The sequence below is a fragment of the Camellia sinensis genome, chromosome 10, assembly GCF_055761805.1.
Source record: "Camellia sinensis isolate YWXY chromosome 10, ASM5576180v1, whole genome shotgun sequence".
In the NCBI taxonomy this organism is placed as follows: domain Eukaryota; kingdom Viridiplantae; phylum Streptophyta; class Magnoliopsida; order Ericales; family Theaceae; genus Camellia; species Camellia sinensis.
The window spans coordinates 71809415-71823135 of NC_138970.1; the positions used below are offsets into that span (position 1 = coordinate 71809415).

General features: G+C 33.6%; 1 protein-coding gene across 1 annotated transcript; it reads right to left on the bottom strand.

The window, feature by feature from the left end:
• Positions 1–4648: 4648 nt before the first annotated feature.
• On the bottom strand, positions 4649–9546 carry LOC114269273 (cation/H(+) antiporter 15-like). The gene is made up of 2 exons (XM_028210559.2): positions 8533–9546; positions 4649–5937 (listed from the first exon to the last, which is right to left on the bottom strand). Exons 1-2 carry the CDS (start codon positions 9484–9486, stop codon positions 4831–4833), a joined length of 2061 nt encoding a protein of 686 aa, XP_028066360.2. The 5' UTR covers positions 9487–9546; the 3' UTR covers positions 4649–4830.
• Between the last annotated feature and the right edge of the window lie 4175 nt (positions 9547–13721).

Consider the following 13721-nt stretch of genomic DNA (forward strand, 5'->3'; position numbering starts at 1 on the left):
AAGTTGGGTTGTTCATAGTTGTTGTGTATGCTTGAATATGGAGAAATTTGTTTTAAAAGAGAAACCCTCTAAGTTTTTACTAAAACCCTAGAATTTGTGAAATGAGAAATTGATTATGTATCGAGAAAACTCTTGCAATTTGTGAGAAATTATGAGCTTTGGTCATGTTTATGAAATGTTGAGATTATGAGAAGTTACAAGGCAATACTCTCATTTTGGAATTGTTGAGAAATTACCAAGTTATGCTCTACATATATTTCTTATTGTGGGTTATTGAATCAGAGATAACTGTTTTGACAATAAGTGGAGGATTGCATTGACGTGTTGCAAAAATTGCATATGAACTAAGAAAAACGGAACTTTTGCAAGTCATACATATCATTGAACATCACAGGTTTTCATTTTTTCTACTTTGTATCGCATTTGAGTAATGCATTGTGATTGACTTATCGAAAGTAATTGAAATGCATTGAGAAATGGGATAAATACCTTGGCAAATCCGGTTAGGGAGTATAGTTATTGTGAATTAAGTTGGTTTTAGGTCCATAGTAAAAGTCCAAAAACACCTGCGGAGTAGATTCCAATTTCTTTCCAGTTAACAGTTGGTAAAGTGGTTTGGTAGTGCTCTATAAGACTACTTGCAGGCACATACCTAGGGATTACCAGAGTCATATTTACCACCCCGAGTTTATTAAATTGAAAGCTTTGAACTGTTTATGATTTTTAAATAGTGCATTGCATGAGATTCTGAATATGAAAAACCTAGGTAGCATTTGGTTTAGTTTTAGAATTATGATTTGAGTGTGGAGTTGTGTTTTAAGTTTGTGAGTATTGAAATTATGATTTGAAAAGAGTAAATTTGTTTGGTTATGACTTGTAAAAAGAGTTTTGAATTGAATTTTGAAATAAGAAAAATTGTTTGATTATGTGTTTTGAAAAGAGTTTTCAAAACATAACTAAAAAACGAACAACTCATAATTAAACACACAATTCAAAACTCTATTGAAAATTCTATTCAAAACTTATAAACAAACTATTTTTAAAATTCAATTCAAAAAAATAATTATTGTAAAAACTAATTTTTTTATTTAAAAAATTAACAAAATTCCGAAAATATTACTTTTGATTGTATATTTGGTTGGAATTTTTTTTAATTGTTTTGTTAATTTTTTTTTATTTGTTTAAAAATTACTTTGACAAATTAATTTTTATTATTTTTATTTTTTGTTAATTTTAAATAAATGGCCAAATAATTTGTCATTTTGGTCCAAAAAAAATAATTTATATATTTAAAAAAATATCAAAAACAAATATAATTTTTTTTTCACATAATCGGTGCCAATTGCACAAAAAAAGAAAAAGAAAAAAAGCACTGTTCCAGTCAACCGGATGTCCGGGCGGACGACTCGATAGACTCAATCCACTCTTTTCAAAATTCAAAAACTCCCTACTCTGCCAAATATGTTGTCAAATGAGTTTTGAAATGTGGTCTTAAAATCAAATTTTGAAAACTTAAACCAAATAAAGTATTGAAACGTAAGGATAGAATCATGTTTCCAGAGTTAAACCAAACAGAGCCCTATATTTTTGGCATGACATCTCATCACATTTACCTTATGATGTTGTTAAACTGCATGCACTTCATTAAGCTATTCTTTACTGGGTGTCAATGCTCATCCCTATGTGGACAAATTTTAGATGCGGATGGTATACCTCCATCCAGATGATAATGTGGAGGATTTTGGAGCGCGAAGATTGGTTTTATTTTTTGTTTGTTTTGTAAGCCAAGGGCTATACATGTATTGGGTTGAAACCCACACTTAAGGTCCTTGGAATTTGTAGCCTCTATGACATTTACTTGTATTTATTTTCAGTACTACTCTTCGAAATCACATGCTATAGATTCAAGTCTTAGGAATTGTGAATGTATTAATACATGTGATTCTCTTTTGTAAATCTAAAGTGATAGCTATGAATGAAATGCAGAGGTTTAATAGAACATTAATCCAGGAGTTGTCTAGAATATTAATTCCTTCTGCATGTTAATCATAGCAATACTTAGAATCCTCGAATGAATGTGGGTTGTATCCAATGAGTCGGGTTTCAATATTTTGGAGACGTTACAACTTGGTATTAAAATTTACTAGGCTTGAATATCTTGGGCTCATGGGATGTGGTTTTGACCACAATGGGTTCATTTCGCTAGTTATGAGTGTTATGTGCCTTATGTGCTAAGTGATAACATGTTATGTGATTAAGTGGGTATGAGATTAAATTTCTAAGATGTTAATTGCGTCTACTAAATTCTTAGAAATTCCATTAGAAGAACACTTGATCAATACTTATTCTAATAGGAACTCTTGGAATGTTTGTTGGACAATTATTGTCTTGGGAGAGTAATCCGTACGTGATTATGTGACTAAGTGCTTACATGGAGTGAAATTTCGTGTTATTCATTGTTATAGGATGTGTGAGACTCCATTGCAAGCACATGTACTTGTGTGTTAAATTTCGTTTGCTCTTTGATCTTTCTATTTGTTTTGTTTTGTTTGACGTTGGTTATTGGTTTCTCATCAATTTTGTTTTGTGCTAGCAAATGATTACTTTTTGGTGCCAACCTAGTTGAGATCGATCGTTTTTGCTTTGATGCTCTTTGTACTCACTTTCTTTATTAGTGTTTATCATTTGTCTTGTACATTGATTTTCATCAATAAAGTTTTCTTTTGTTGATCAAAATTCTTTTCTAATTTATTTTTTTGCTCTTTTCCAAAATAAGTGTAAATATATCATTTCGGTTGGGGTAATAATAGTTTTTTGATTGCCATTTATATTTATAAATTTAATATTTTTTCTTGAATAATGTTATTCTAAAGTTAGACCTACTTTTCAAATATAATGATGTGACAGATTATCTAGCCATCTCTCTGTCTCTATCTCTTTCTCTCTCTCATGTTTTCTTTAATTATCAGTCAATCATCATTTTTATACATCACAGAGTCTTAACAATGGGTCTAAAAATTAAACTTCTATATCATTTTTCTCTTTTTCCATTCTCTCAAGTGGTAATTGAATTCCTCTTACTCTCAATACTTTCAAGTTTTGATGAATCATACGCAATTTCGTGAAGTGATAGATGGATACAGTATTAAGAAATATTAAGAGTATTGTGAAGCTATGAACACAGAATTTTTTCACTCTCCACAGAGAAGAATGGTTCTCTTAAGCTTTTTGTTGATAAAAATGGAAGCTCTGGGTTTTGGGATTTATGTTTAAGAAAGCCTTTGCGGCTATGGGAGGATGAGGAGGTATCTCGGCTCACTGAAATGTTAAGAGCAGCCCCTATGTTATGTTTGGGGGAAAAAGACAAACCAAGGTGGCTAGCTTGTAAACCAGGTCAGTCATTTGTTGCTTCTTTATATAGGCACTGCGAGGTGGGTTTTGGTGCTGTTGTGAGTACTTGTAGACTGGTGAGGATTAATTATCTCCCACCCAAAGTTCAATTTTTTGGGTGGTTAGCTTGGAAACATAAAATCAAAACTACTGTTTTCCTCCAAAGGGTTGGAGTGCTGGATGAGGAAGTTTCAACTCTCTGTATTTTCTGCAAATCAGAGGCAGAATCTGTTTCACATGTCCTTATTTCTTGCCCTCTGATTTGGAAGGTGTTGTCTGGATTAGTGCAGTGGTGGGGATTGGTCTGGGTGGTGCCTGGTTCTATTGAATGTCGGTTGCATTGGTGGGCGGGCAACAGTCTCATGAAAGCTAAAAGGAGGATATGGAATGCTATTCCTCTGGTTGCCCTTTGGTCCATTTGGAAACATCGGAATGGTTGCGTGTCCAATAGTGTTCAACCAACTATGGAGGAGGTACAGGAGTCAATCAATATTAGGTTAGCTATTTGGCTGAAGGCTTCTTCTAAGGACTGTCAGTTTTCTATAAATATTTTCTTTATAACATCAGGCAGATTAGAGTTTGTTTAGGTGGCCAGGTTTGATGTGATGCACAAGGTTAAACATTAGGTTGAGTGTATTTGTTGCAGTAGATGTGCAATGGTTTATAATCTGATTTCTTCTGGTGAGCATCAGCAGCAGGTGTTGGTCTGAAATCTGTGTTTGGGAGTGCTCGTTGGTGTCTGTGTATATGGCTGAGGGTGATCTGAGCAGGGTTGCTGAGATGTGGTCATTTGGCTGCTCTGTTTGGTCTGCTTAACTCTGTTTCTGGTTGGTCTCACGTGTGGCTTGCTGTTAGTGTGTCTGTGGGATTAGGAAATGTATTTGTGGAGGGGTGTGAAGCTTGCTGTTTGTTGGATTACTATGCTCTGTAGTGAGCTTGTGATATCTGTTGCTGTTATGTTGTGTTGGTTTGCTAGAAGCTGGTTGTTTTCTGCTGCAAGCTGTCTGAGTTTTTGGAGTTTTGTAGGCTTGGAGTGATTGCAGTGGTTGCAACTTGAGGACTGATGTAGTGTGCTTGTAGCTTTTGTGGTTGCTTAGTCTGCTATGTTTTGTTGGTCTCTCACCAACTAGGAGGTTGGAGCTTTGACTTAGCTCAAAGTTCCTCTTTATTGATATAATTTTTCATACTTCGTATGTTTTCATCAATAAAGTCTTCTTTTTGCCGTTAAAAAAAAAGGTGATAGATGGCTATAGTGTTAAGAAATATTGGGGGTATTGTGAAGTTATGAAGCACAGATACTCTAAAAAAGGTGTCGTACGAGTATCGGATATGTACAAATTTTATTTGTAGTAACAGTGACTGAATCTAATTTAATGTGGATACAAAGTGCACACAAACCTCGCCTAACATATTAATTTACACTTTGCTATACATATAACATTATTCTTTTTGAATATTTAGTAAATCTTCAACTGTGGTTTGTTGTTGCAGAACAAGCACTGATGCATTGCACTTCATATCCGAGGACACAAGTATGTCTCCGATGATTCCTAGTTCTGCGGCAAAACTCCAATCAGTGAGTCCAGCCACCAGTGGGGATTCACTATCAAGTCTTCTTCCCACTAATAAGAGGTCATATTGGTCATCAAGAGAGTTGAGAACTTCCACTGTGTTAGCTCCGTCCTTGGCAATCACTTCTCTATACTCGATATCCATTTCGTTTTTGTACAAATTCTCAAGCTCGGCGATCACTCTTACATCAAGCTTAGTCTCCAATAAATCAGTGATGAAATCGTCTTCTGCAATTAGTCGAATGACGGTGAGCCTAATGGCAGGGTTCTCAACCATGCGCATAGCAAGGGCTAGTGCCTCACGAGAATCTGGTCCTCCTAAGAAAATCACACAAACATTGAATTTTTTCTCGTCAAGATAATTAGATCTCCAGTACGTAACTATTTTTTTGTCGACAAGTATCCCAACAGAGCATGGAGCCTTATCGAGGACATTTTTCTTCAACCCCCTTACTGCGACGCTCTCTGAGCTGTGAAATGGGAGGATCAACAAGGATGTGGTCTTCTCAAGTGCCAACAGACATATGTCATCATGCATCGAAGTGTAAGGTGCAATAGAGGTGAAATGCTGGTGTTTGAGCCCTTCATGGTGCAATTCAAATTGTTGAAAGGCGGTGATGATGCGGTCTGCTCGAGTGAGCGTAGAAGAGCGGCCTTTATGGAATTGGTGGTTGATGAGAAGCGGGTTATCTCGGCCATTGAGCTCCATCATGTCGAGAACAATAGCTTCAATGGGATTCTTTTTGTGAGGATAAGAGGCTTTCAGGACGTTCATTATGCTGAAAACATGGTCTTCTTCGTGAACGCATACAAGCATTCGAAGCTCGTGTTCATGCCTAGAGTGCTGGAGTGTTCGCCTTTTGTAGTTGATGTATCTTTTTGAAGGATCATATAGGTGACTGATTATAGGAGTGCTAAAAGATGCTATCAACACAGAGATTAGAGTGATAACGGAGTAGGATTCTCGACGTAGTAACTGCATATGTTGTTGAAAGAAATATCAAAATTGATGATTTGGAAATTTAAAAAAAAAAAAAAAAAAAAAATAGTGTACATAATGTAGTTAGTACATAAGTGATGTAGAAAGCTCACTTCATAGTGGAGAATTTTACTATGGACGCAACTATAGTGAATTATATTATTATATCTCATCTGCTCAGTTGAAACACAAATTTGTGAGGAAAATGTTATATATAAACAATTTTTATTTTTAATTTTTTTTTACCACCGCGTAAACTATGTTATTCACAAAAATGAGGAAATATAGTTAAAAACTGATGGTTGAACAAAGAAAACAAGGCAAGTTGATTGAAAGACTAAAGCAACATCGTTAAAATTTTACTTACCCAAAAAAAAACATCGTTAAAATTTAACTTGTTATTACTGCATCATGTTAAATTATAATTTTTACATTGCCAAAATGACAATAATTACTAGAGATGACTTTATATCTGGTGATATGAAAAGTGTATAGGAAATTTTCCCCTACTAGTTCCCACATAGCTCCATTATTCGAAAAGTAAAAAACGTGGACCAAATTTATATCATGTTAAATTTAATTGTATAGGTAATGTTAGAGATATTAAGTTTTTTATCAAATAATTGACTAAATATAGTATAGGATTCACACACATGTGAAATATTTGATCATTTATTTGGTAGAAAATTTGAAACCTATAACATTTTCCTAATTGTATACTATACACTGCATTTTTTAACCAATAAGTATAGTAACATAGAGTAATGTTAGAGATTCATATTTTTAGATTCACAAATTCATCCATAATGATGTTATAAGAGATTTAAGCCTTATATCATTAGATGCGTAATAAATCAAAATTGACACATATAATATCACATCATTATAAGTACATTTATAATTTTTTTTTCTTTTTTGAATCTTAAATATTTTATCTTTGCTAAAACTACATCGGTACGCAAAGTAAAAACAAACAATATTTACTCGAAACTTTTCCAATATGTATTGCATATTTCAAGCAGATCCATGTGGTGTAAACACCTACTAATTTTAATACAGTAATGCTAAGGATCATGAAAAATATATCATGAATATTATCATGAAGGATTCTCAACTTTTGCATTACCTATACAATAAAACACCACACACTAATCAAGACTCATCAAGGGATGAAAAATCTTCATGATGTATTTCATAATATATTTCATGATATATTTTTCATGATGCCTAACATTACTCATTTTAATATATAAAGGCAGCTGACGGTGTTAACATATTTGAGTAAGACTTGAAATTAAGATTATGAGTATAACAAAATTAACTCTTATTATTTGAGCAACAAATATTATGTGTATTTTGTTTTTATTATCATTATTTGGCCCGCTAATATATATAGGTTTTGTATTAGGGGGTGATTATTCAGTACTCTTAGGGTGTGTTTGATTGGACGGACTGGAAAAGGGGAGATTAGAATCCATCGGACTTGAGTCCTGGGACTGTGAATCTTCCGGACTATTTGGTCGGATTGGATATGTATCCTGTGTTTGTTTTTTCATGGGATTAGATGTCTGGATAGGATTATTTTCAGTGAATCCAATGTTTGGTTGGACGGAATTGGATAGGATAAATGAACAAAAGACTATTTTACCCTTTTCAATTGTTTACTAAGTAATGGCAATATTAAACATATTTTTAATATTTTAATTATTTTTAATTAAATAAATTCGTTTTTTTTAAATAAATAAATTAATAAATAAAATATCAATAAAATTTGTTTTAAATCATTGCTGTATAACAAATCATTATTTTTTTTACATGCAAAACTTTACTGTGTTTGTTTATTTACACAATTAAATAAATTTATTTTTTTACACAATTAAATAAATAAATAACCACTAAATTTGATTTAATAAAATACTGTATAACCTGTATAAAAAATTTATATTATTTTTTTAATTAAAATTTTAAATAAAACACATATTAAAATTTAAATAATGGAATTAAATAAATTATAAACAAAATTTTAAAATAAAACATCAATAAAATATCTATAAAAAATTATTTTAAAAAATTAAATAAATAAAACATCAATAAAAAGTTAAATAAAATTATTTTATTTTTAAATTGAGACATTTAAATTTTATTGAATTTTATTAAATATAATACATAATTAAATAGTAGAGGGTCAAAATGGTCATTTTCGCATCTAATCTCAACAGTGAATAGTCTCCCACATTCTATCCCACCCCGCTAGGACACAATAGTCTCCCATATGGGGGACATGGAGTCCGGCCGGACTCCATGTCCAGCGGACTAAAAAAAAATCAAACGGCGGATAAGGAACACTGTTTGGATTGTAATCCAAACAGTGGATAGTCCCCCCTCCAATCCCCCAATCAAACACGCCCTCAGAGTATGTACACGTAGTGCTTTATAAGGTTTTGATTGATGAAAAAGCATAAACGCTTACAATTTATGTTGGGATAAAAGAATAACATGAGATTAAGTAATTGATGATTAAATTAAAATACGTCACGTGGTATTCCCAGAGTATTAAATAATATTAGGTTGAGGGGGAGGTGTGTTACTTACCCCGTATGATGCCGAAATTTTGATAAAGAATACGTCAAAAAGGCCTTGGGTGCTGACGATGAGGGCAAGCGCGAAAGCATCCGCGTAAGGCATCTTGCAGAAGCGCAAAGGAATGACAGTCACCACAATCTTCCCCAAGTAGGACGCCATACAGACGATCACCACCGTCATTATAACCTTATCGTCCGCCTTCATCGCAAACACATCCACTATGTGACCCACGTTCACCACGAACGACGGCAACAACACCGTCGACACAAACAATTTCAGCCTTCGCAGCATTCCCGACCCCAGCGGCGGGCCTGCCGGTACCGCCAGCCCCAATATCATCATCCCGAAGAACGCTGTGTAACCCAATGACTCACTCAAAAATCCCACCCCGAATAACATCACCACCATCCCGAAAAAGTGCGCCTCCTTTATGCACTTTCCTTCCGGGACTTTCCTGATCATCCAGAACATTACTGGCCGGAGTGCGAAGATTATGAAGAGTGCCAGGATGATCCTGTATGTTTGCCTTTCCAAGTAGACCAACTTGGTAAGTTTATAGAAGTTAGCATAATAGTAGTAGTTGGTGGAAATTGAGTAAATCCAACTGAAGAGGCTGGAGATGAGGGACGAAGAAAGGGCGAGCCGGCCGATCTCCGAGTTGAGGAGGTTCAGTTCTTCGAGGAGGATGGAGGTAACGTGGAAGTAAGACGAGGAGGCAAGTAGGCAGATGGGCATGAGGTCCGCTGCTTCGGATTTCGAGATGAAGAATTTTCCGAGGTAGATGTTCGTGGAGTAGGCTATTACGAGGGGGATCAGAAAGCCTAAGACGCCGATGATCCACGAGAGCTTGCCGGAAGTCTTGATCATGCTCACATCTGTACGGACTCCGACTATGTATCCGTACATTCCTAAGCTGATGTATTCCAGGAGGCGCATTAGTTTTGTTTGCTTGAAAGAGAACATGTTTCCGTAGAAGCCTGCCCAGTCCAAATGTTGAAGAATCGAAGGGCCTAACAGTATTCCGGCCTGATATATATATCAGGATAAACATATTAACATCATTTCATATTTAAAAACGATATATAAACTTACTTTTTAAATTCAATAATTAATTGATGATTAGAGAAAATATAAGAAAGATAGTTGCCTTTAATATCTTAATTGATTGTCATATCATTGGGTTTAAAGATCAAGTCTAATTTTTGGTGCGAAATAGCAATACTGTTTCATATTTCATTCAGGAGTGTTTGGAAAGAAAAGTTATTAGTTGGTAAGGATGTTGTGATTGGTAGAAGAGTCACGACTCATAGCTTTGTGTTGCATGATTAGAAATATGAGAGGAGAGGGAGGTTTGTGATTGGTGAGGAGTACAACCAATGGCACCCCAAGAGCACTAAATAATTTTTTGTTTGGGAATTAAAATTTTTTTAATAATTTTTAATTTTTTTAATAAAAATATACGTAAAAAAGTAAAAAGAATAATTTGATAGTTTATAGTAATCTTTTGATTGTTTAGTTTTTTGAGCAGCAAACAAATAGAGAAATTATATAAATAATGAGAAGATACAAACTAGTAAAAGGTACAATTGCATCATTGTTAAAACTAAGCATCCCAATTATATCAGCACCCAACGTAAGACTAATCATGTACAAGTAAGACTAATCATGTACATCCCCAAAGCGACTGCTACAAGTTAGAGAGGTTCCAACTCAACGCACATTATTACAACCCAAAGGCAAACACAGATTACACCTTACCACCTTACAACCTTAGTTAAAAACCAATATCCCAAACAAGGCCTCACTGTAAGGTAGAATAATTGTTAAAGAAAGGGTGTTTTAAAAACATAATTTTTGTAATAATAATAATAATAACTTAATCATAATTATATGACAGTCACATTCTTGAAATTACAATCTATAAAGATGCTTGTTCAAAAAAAAAAATCTATAAAGATGAGTATTTTAATTTAAAATAAAAAGATAACAAAAGTCACATGATTTGATATGTGAATTCTGTAAATTAATTTTGTTTGTAGGTTAATTTCCAAAGATAACAAAAGTCACATCACATCTCTTAAAATAATTTTTCAAAATATCTTTTGAAAAAAAATCAAATCAAACAAATTTTCGTACTTTTTATCTCAAAACATATTTTTCAAATAGAAATCAAACAAGCTATAGTGTTTTCATATCAATAAAAATTATTTAGCCTCCGTTTGGGAAGTGGGTTGGCTTTTTGGCTTTTTGACTTTTTTGGCTATTTTAGCCTGGGCTAAAAAATTTGGTTTGGGAAGGGCTTTTTGACTTTTTGGCTTTTTTGACTTTTTTTGTGAGAGAAGAGTGTAATGATTATGGATTGGATGTGATGTTTTGTTTGTTATGGCTAAAATAGCCTATTTTATTTTTTGTGGCTAAAATAGCCAAAAAAGCCCAACCAACTTCTTCCCAAACCGTGCCTTAGGCCTCGTTTGGGAACAGGCTAATTTAGTAACTTTTTGGCTATTTGGCTAAAAAGGTAGGTAAAAAAAACTTGTATGTTTGAGATGACTTTTTGGCTAATTACGAAAAGATGTGCAAAAAGTAGAGAGAAAAGAGAATCTTTGACTTTTTGATATGAGTTGTTGACTTTTTGACTAATTTAATAACTTTTTAACTAATTGACTAAAATAGCCTCTTGCCAAACGAGACTTTAGTTCTCCTGAAATACAAATTCACTATTCTATATTGATATTGTGCTTTCAAGTCAATAAAAGCACTAGTCCCATCGTAGATACGGTCTCTTATATTGATTGGTCGGTTTAACGTGAGACATGGCCTCATTTTTTTTTGATAAAAAAAAAAAAAGGTTCGGTGGTGTCATTATGGCTTCGTTCAACTGTAGTCTCAGAATAATTGGTTGTCAGTTAAAAATTAATTCTCACCAAATGAGGGACCCACCACCAGAGCATCAATGAAAAGCATTCACACGCCGCAGCAGAGGACAGAATTCAAGAAGAGTAGAAGCGTGTTCACAAGGAGTGATTTCCAACGCTCCTCCCAAAAGTCGACCCTGACTCTTAACTAAGAATGCGTCACATCCTCCACCAGGCCACCAACCCTGGTGGTACATGGCCTCATTTAACTAATAAAAAAAAAAGAATAAAAAGAAAAAGAAAAGAGAATGTGCTTACGAATGCATTTTATAATTCAAAGGGATAAAACGGTGGAGTATAGTTGAAAAGGGGTAAGGCAATAAGAAAAGTACTAATGTGTGATCATATTTGAGTATATCATATGCGAGTATTTAATGCGGCATAACATGTGATATGAATTATATTATATTTAAAGAGAAAAGTTAGGAATCATAAAAATAATTATGAAAGAGTTATGATTTTTGAATTACTTTAATTAGTATGTGGTGTTTTATTCTAAGTATAATTTAAGGGTCATAAAACTTTCATGATGAAAGGTTTTTTATAATAATTACCATTGCTGAAATTTAAAAGATATGATTAGTGTAATGTGACATATCACATAAATGATATTCAAATATGATATATAAATGTAATCAACTTTGTTTTATATTGACCAAAATAGAAACAGAGAGGGCAAAACATTAAATTTGAGGTCATTAAAATTTTTGTTCAAACACATGGACCCATAAAAAATGGAGAAAAAAATGCATACTGCATTGACCTTTTATATGTTTTAGTACTGTTATTAGATCTAAAAGATATCCAACAAAATTGTTGTTGAGAAATGGCTTTATTTCTACTGGACTTTCTCAATATGAAACCCTTTTCAGTTGGGGGTTGTTCCTTTCTAAATTATTGAAGGGGCCTTTTTTGCCGAGGGGACTTACCTAAGTTTTTATTTTCGCATCACGTGCTATATTTAATCCAAAAAAAATAAAAAAATTCTAAATGCATAAAATTCAATTATAGAATCAGATATATTGATCTCACATGAGTGAGAGCAATTAAATATATGAATCCCAAACCCATGTAAAACAGACGTGATCTAGATTTTATGCCCGTAGAAAAATTGATAATCAACGTAATTAAGAAATGGTGGAGGGTGAGAGGGAGAGGCTAATTACCAACATCTCTGCTACAAATCTAGGTTGGTGGAGAGGTTTGAGAATGTGGTGCAGGATCGTCGTCAAGACAATCGCAGTCCCAAGCTGCAAAAGAAGAGTTGGAAGTGGATGTTTTAAGGGATCATCATTTTGAAACAAACCTTCAGAGCTCACCGATGAACCAAGATATTCACAGGTCTTAGGTGTGAATATGAATAGGGTCAGATTGAAAGGTACGACTGGTTTCACGTCATTTCCTGACATGGTTCGTCTTGTAGTTGTAGAGCTCAATTGTTTTGCAATGGAGATGGAGAAGTAGAATAAGGAAGATAGTGTCTGAAACAAATGAAAGATCACAAAGACAAACACTCAAATGTTATGGGTTTTAGAAAGAAGAGAGGGAAGAAATGTATTGCTTTATAGCGAAGCTTTTAAGGTTAGTTGGCATTTGAATTATTGCTTGATCACACCACAATTAACTATATTTTGTTTTTTAGATGGGCATAATTAAGTAGTTCGATGACGCCAAAAATAGTAAAAATACAGTTGTAAAAGTATGACAAAGTTATATTTAGTGTAGTTTAACTCATTAAGACCTGGAATCATAATTATGTGGTTTCTCTTTTTCTTTTTTAGGTATGAAACTTCTGTAGGAGAACTAATTCAATAATTGTTTTTAGGAAAACTAACTCAATAATCTTTTGTAGGAAAATTAATAAAACTTATGTAGGAAAACTAATTCATGCTTGGAGAAGATTCTGCCATTCAATTTGGTAACAAGTTGTCAAGGCTTGGAGTCAACTTCAAATTCATCTTCTTCAGACTACTTGGAGAAGATTATGTTGTTTAATTTGGGAACAAATTGTCAAGCCCTTGAGTCAACTTATCCAATTTGTCGTCTTCTTCAGACAATGTGGAGAAGATTTCACCGTTCGATTTGGGAACTAGTTTTGTGACGACCTCGACGTACATATTACTTTGTTGGGCGTGCCTGCATAATTATGTGCTTAAATTGTGCTTGTTTGTTTGTTTATGGAATATCTATTGGAATACTGACTTTGAATCAGAAATTGAAAGCACAATGGATTCAAAAACTGAAATTAAATAGCTCAATAGGTTAATTGGAATATTTGGGATA

What these genes read in the sequence shown, in the direction of transcription:
- LOC114269273 (XM_028210559.2), bottom strand. Translation starts at nt 9,486, where the DNA reads ATGTTCTCTTTCAAGCAAACAAAACTAATGCGCCTCCTGGAATACATC. An exon ending in AAATTTCGGCATCATACGGG is followed by an intron (nt 5,938 to 8,532) that starts GTAAGTAACACA and finishes CAACATATGCAG; the next exon opens with TTACTACGTCGAGAATCCTA.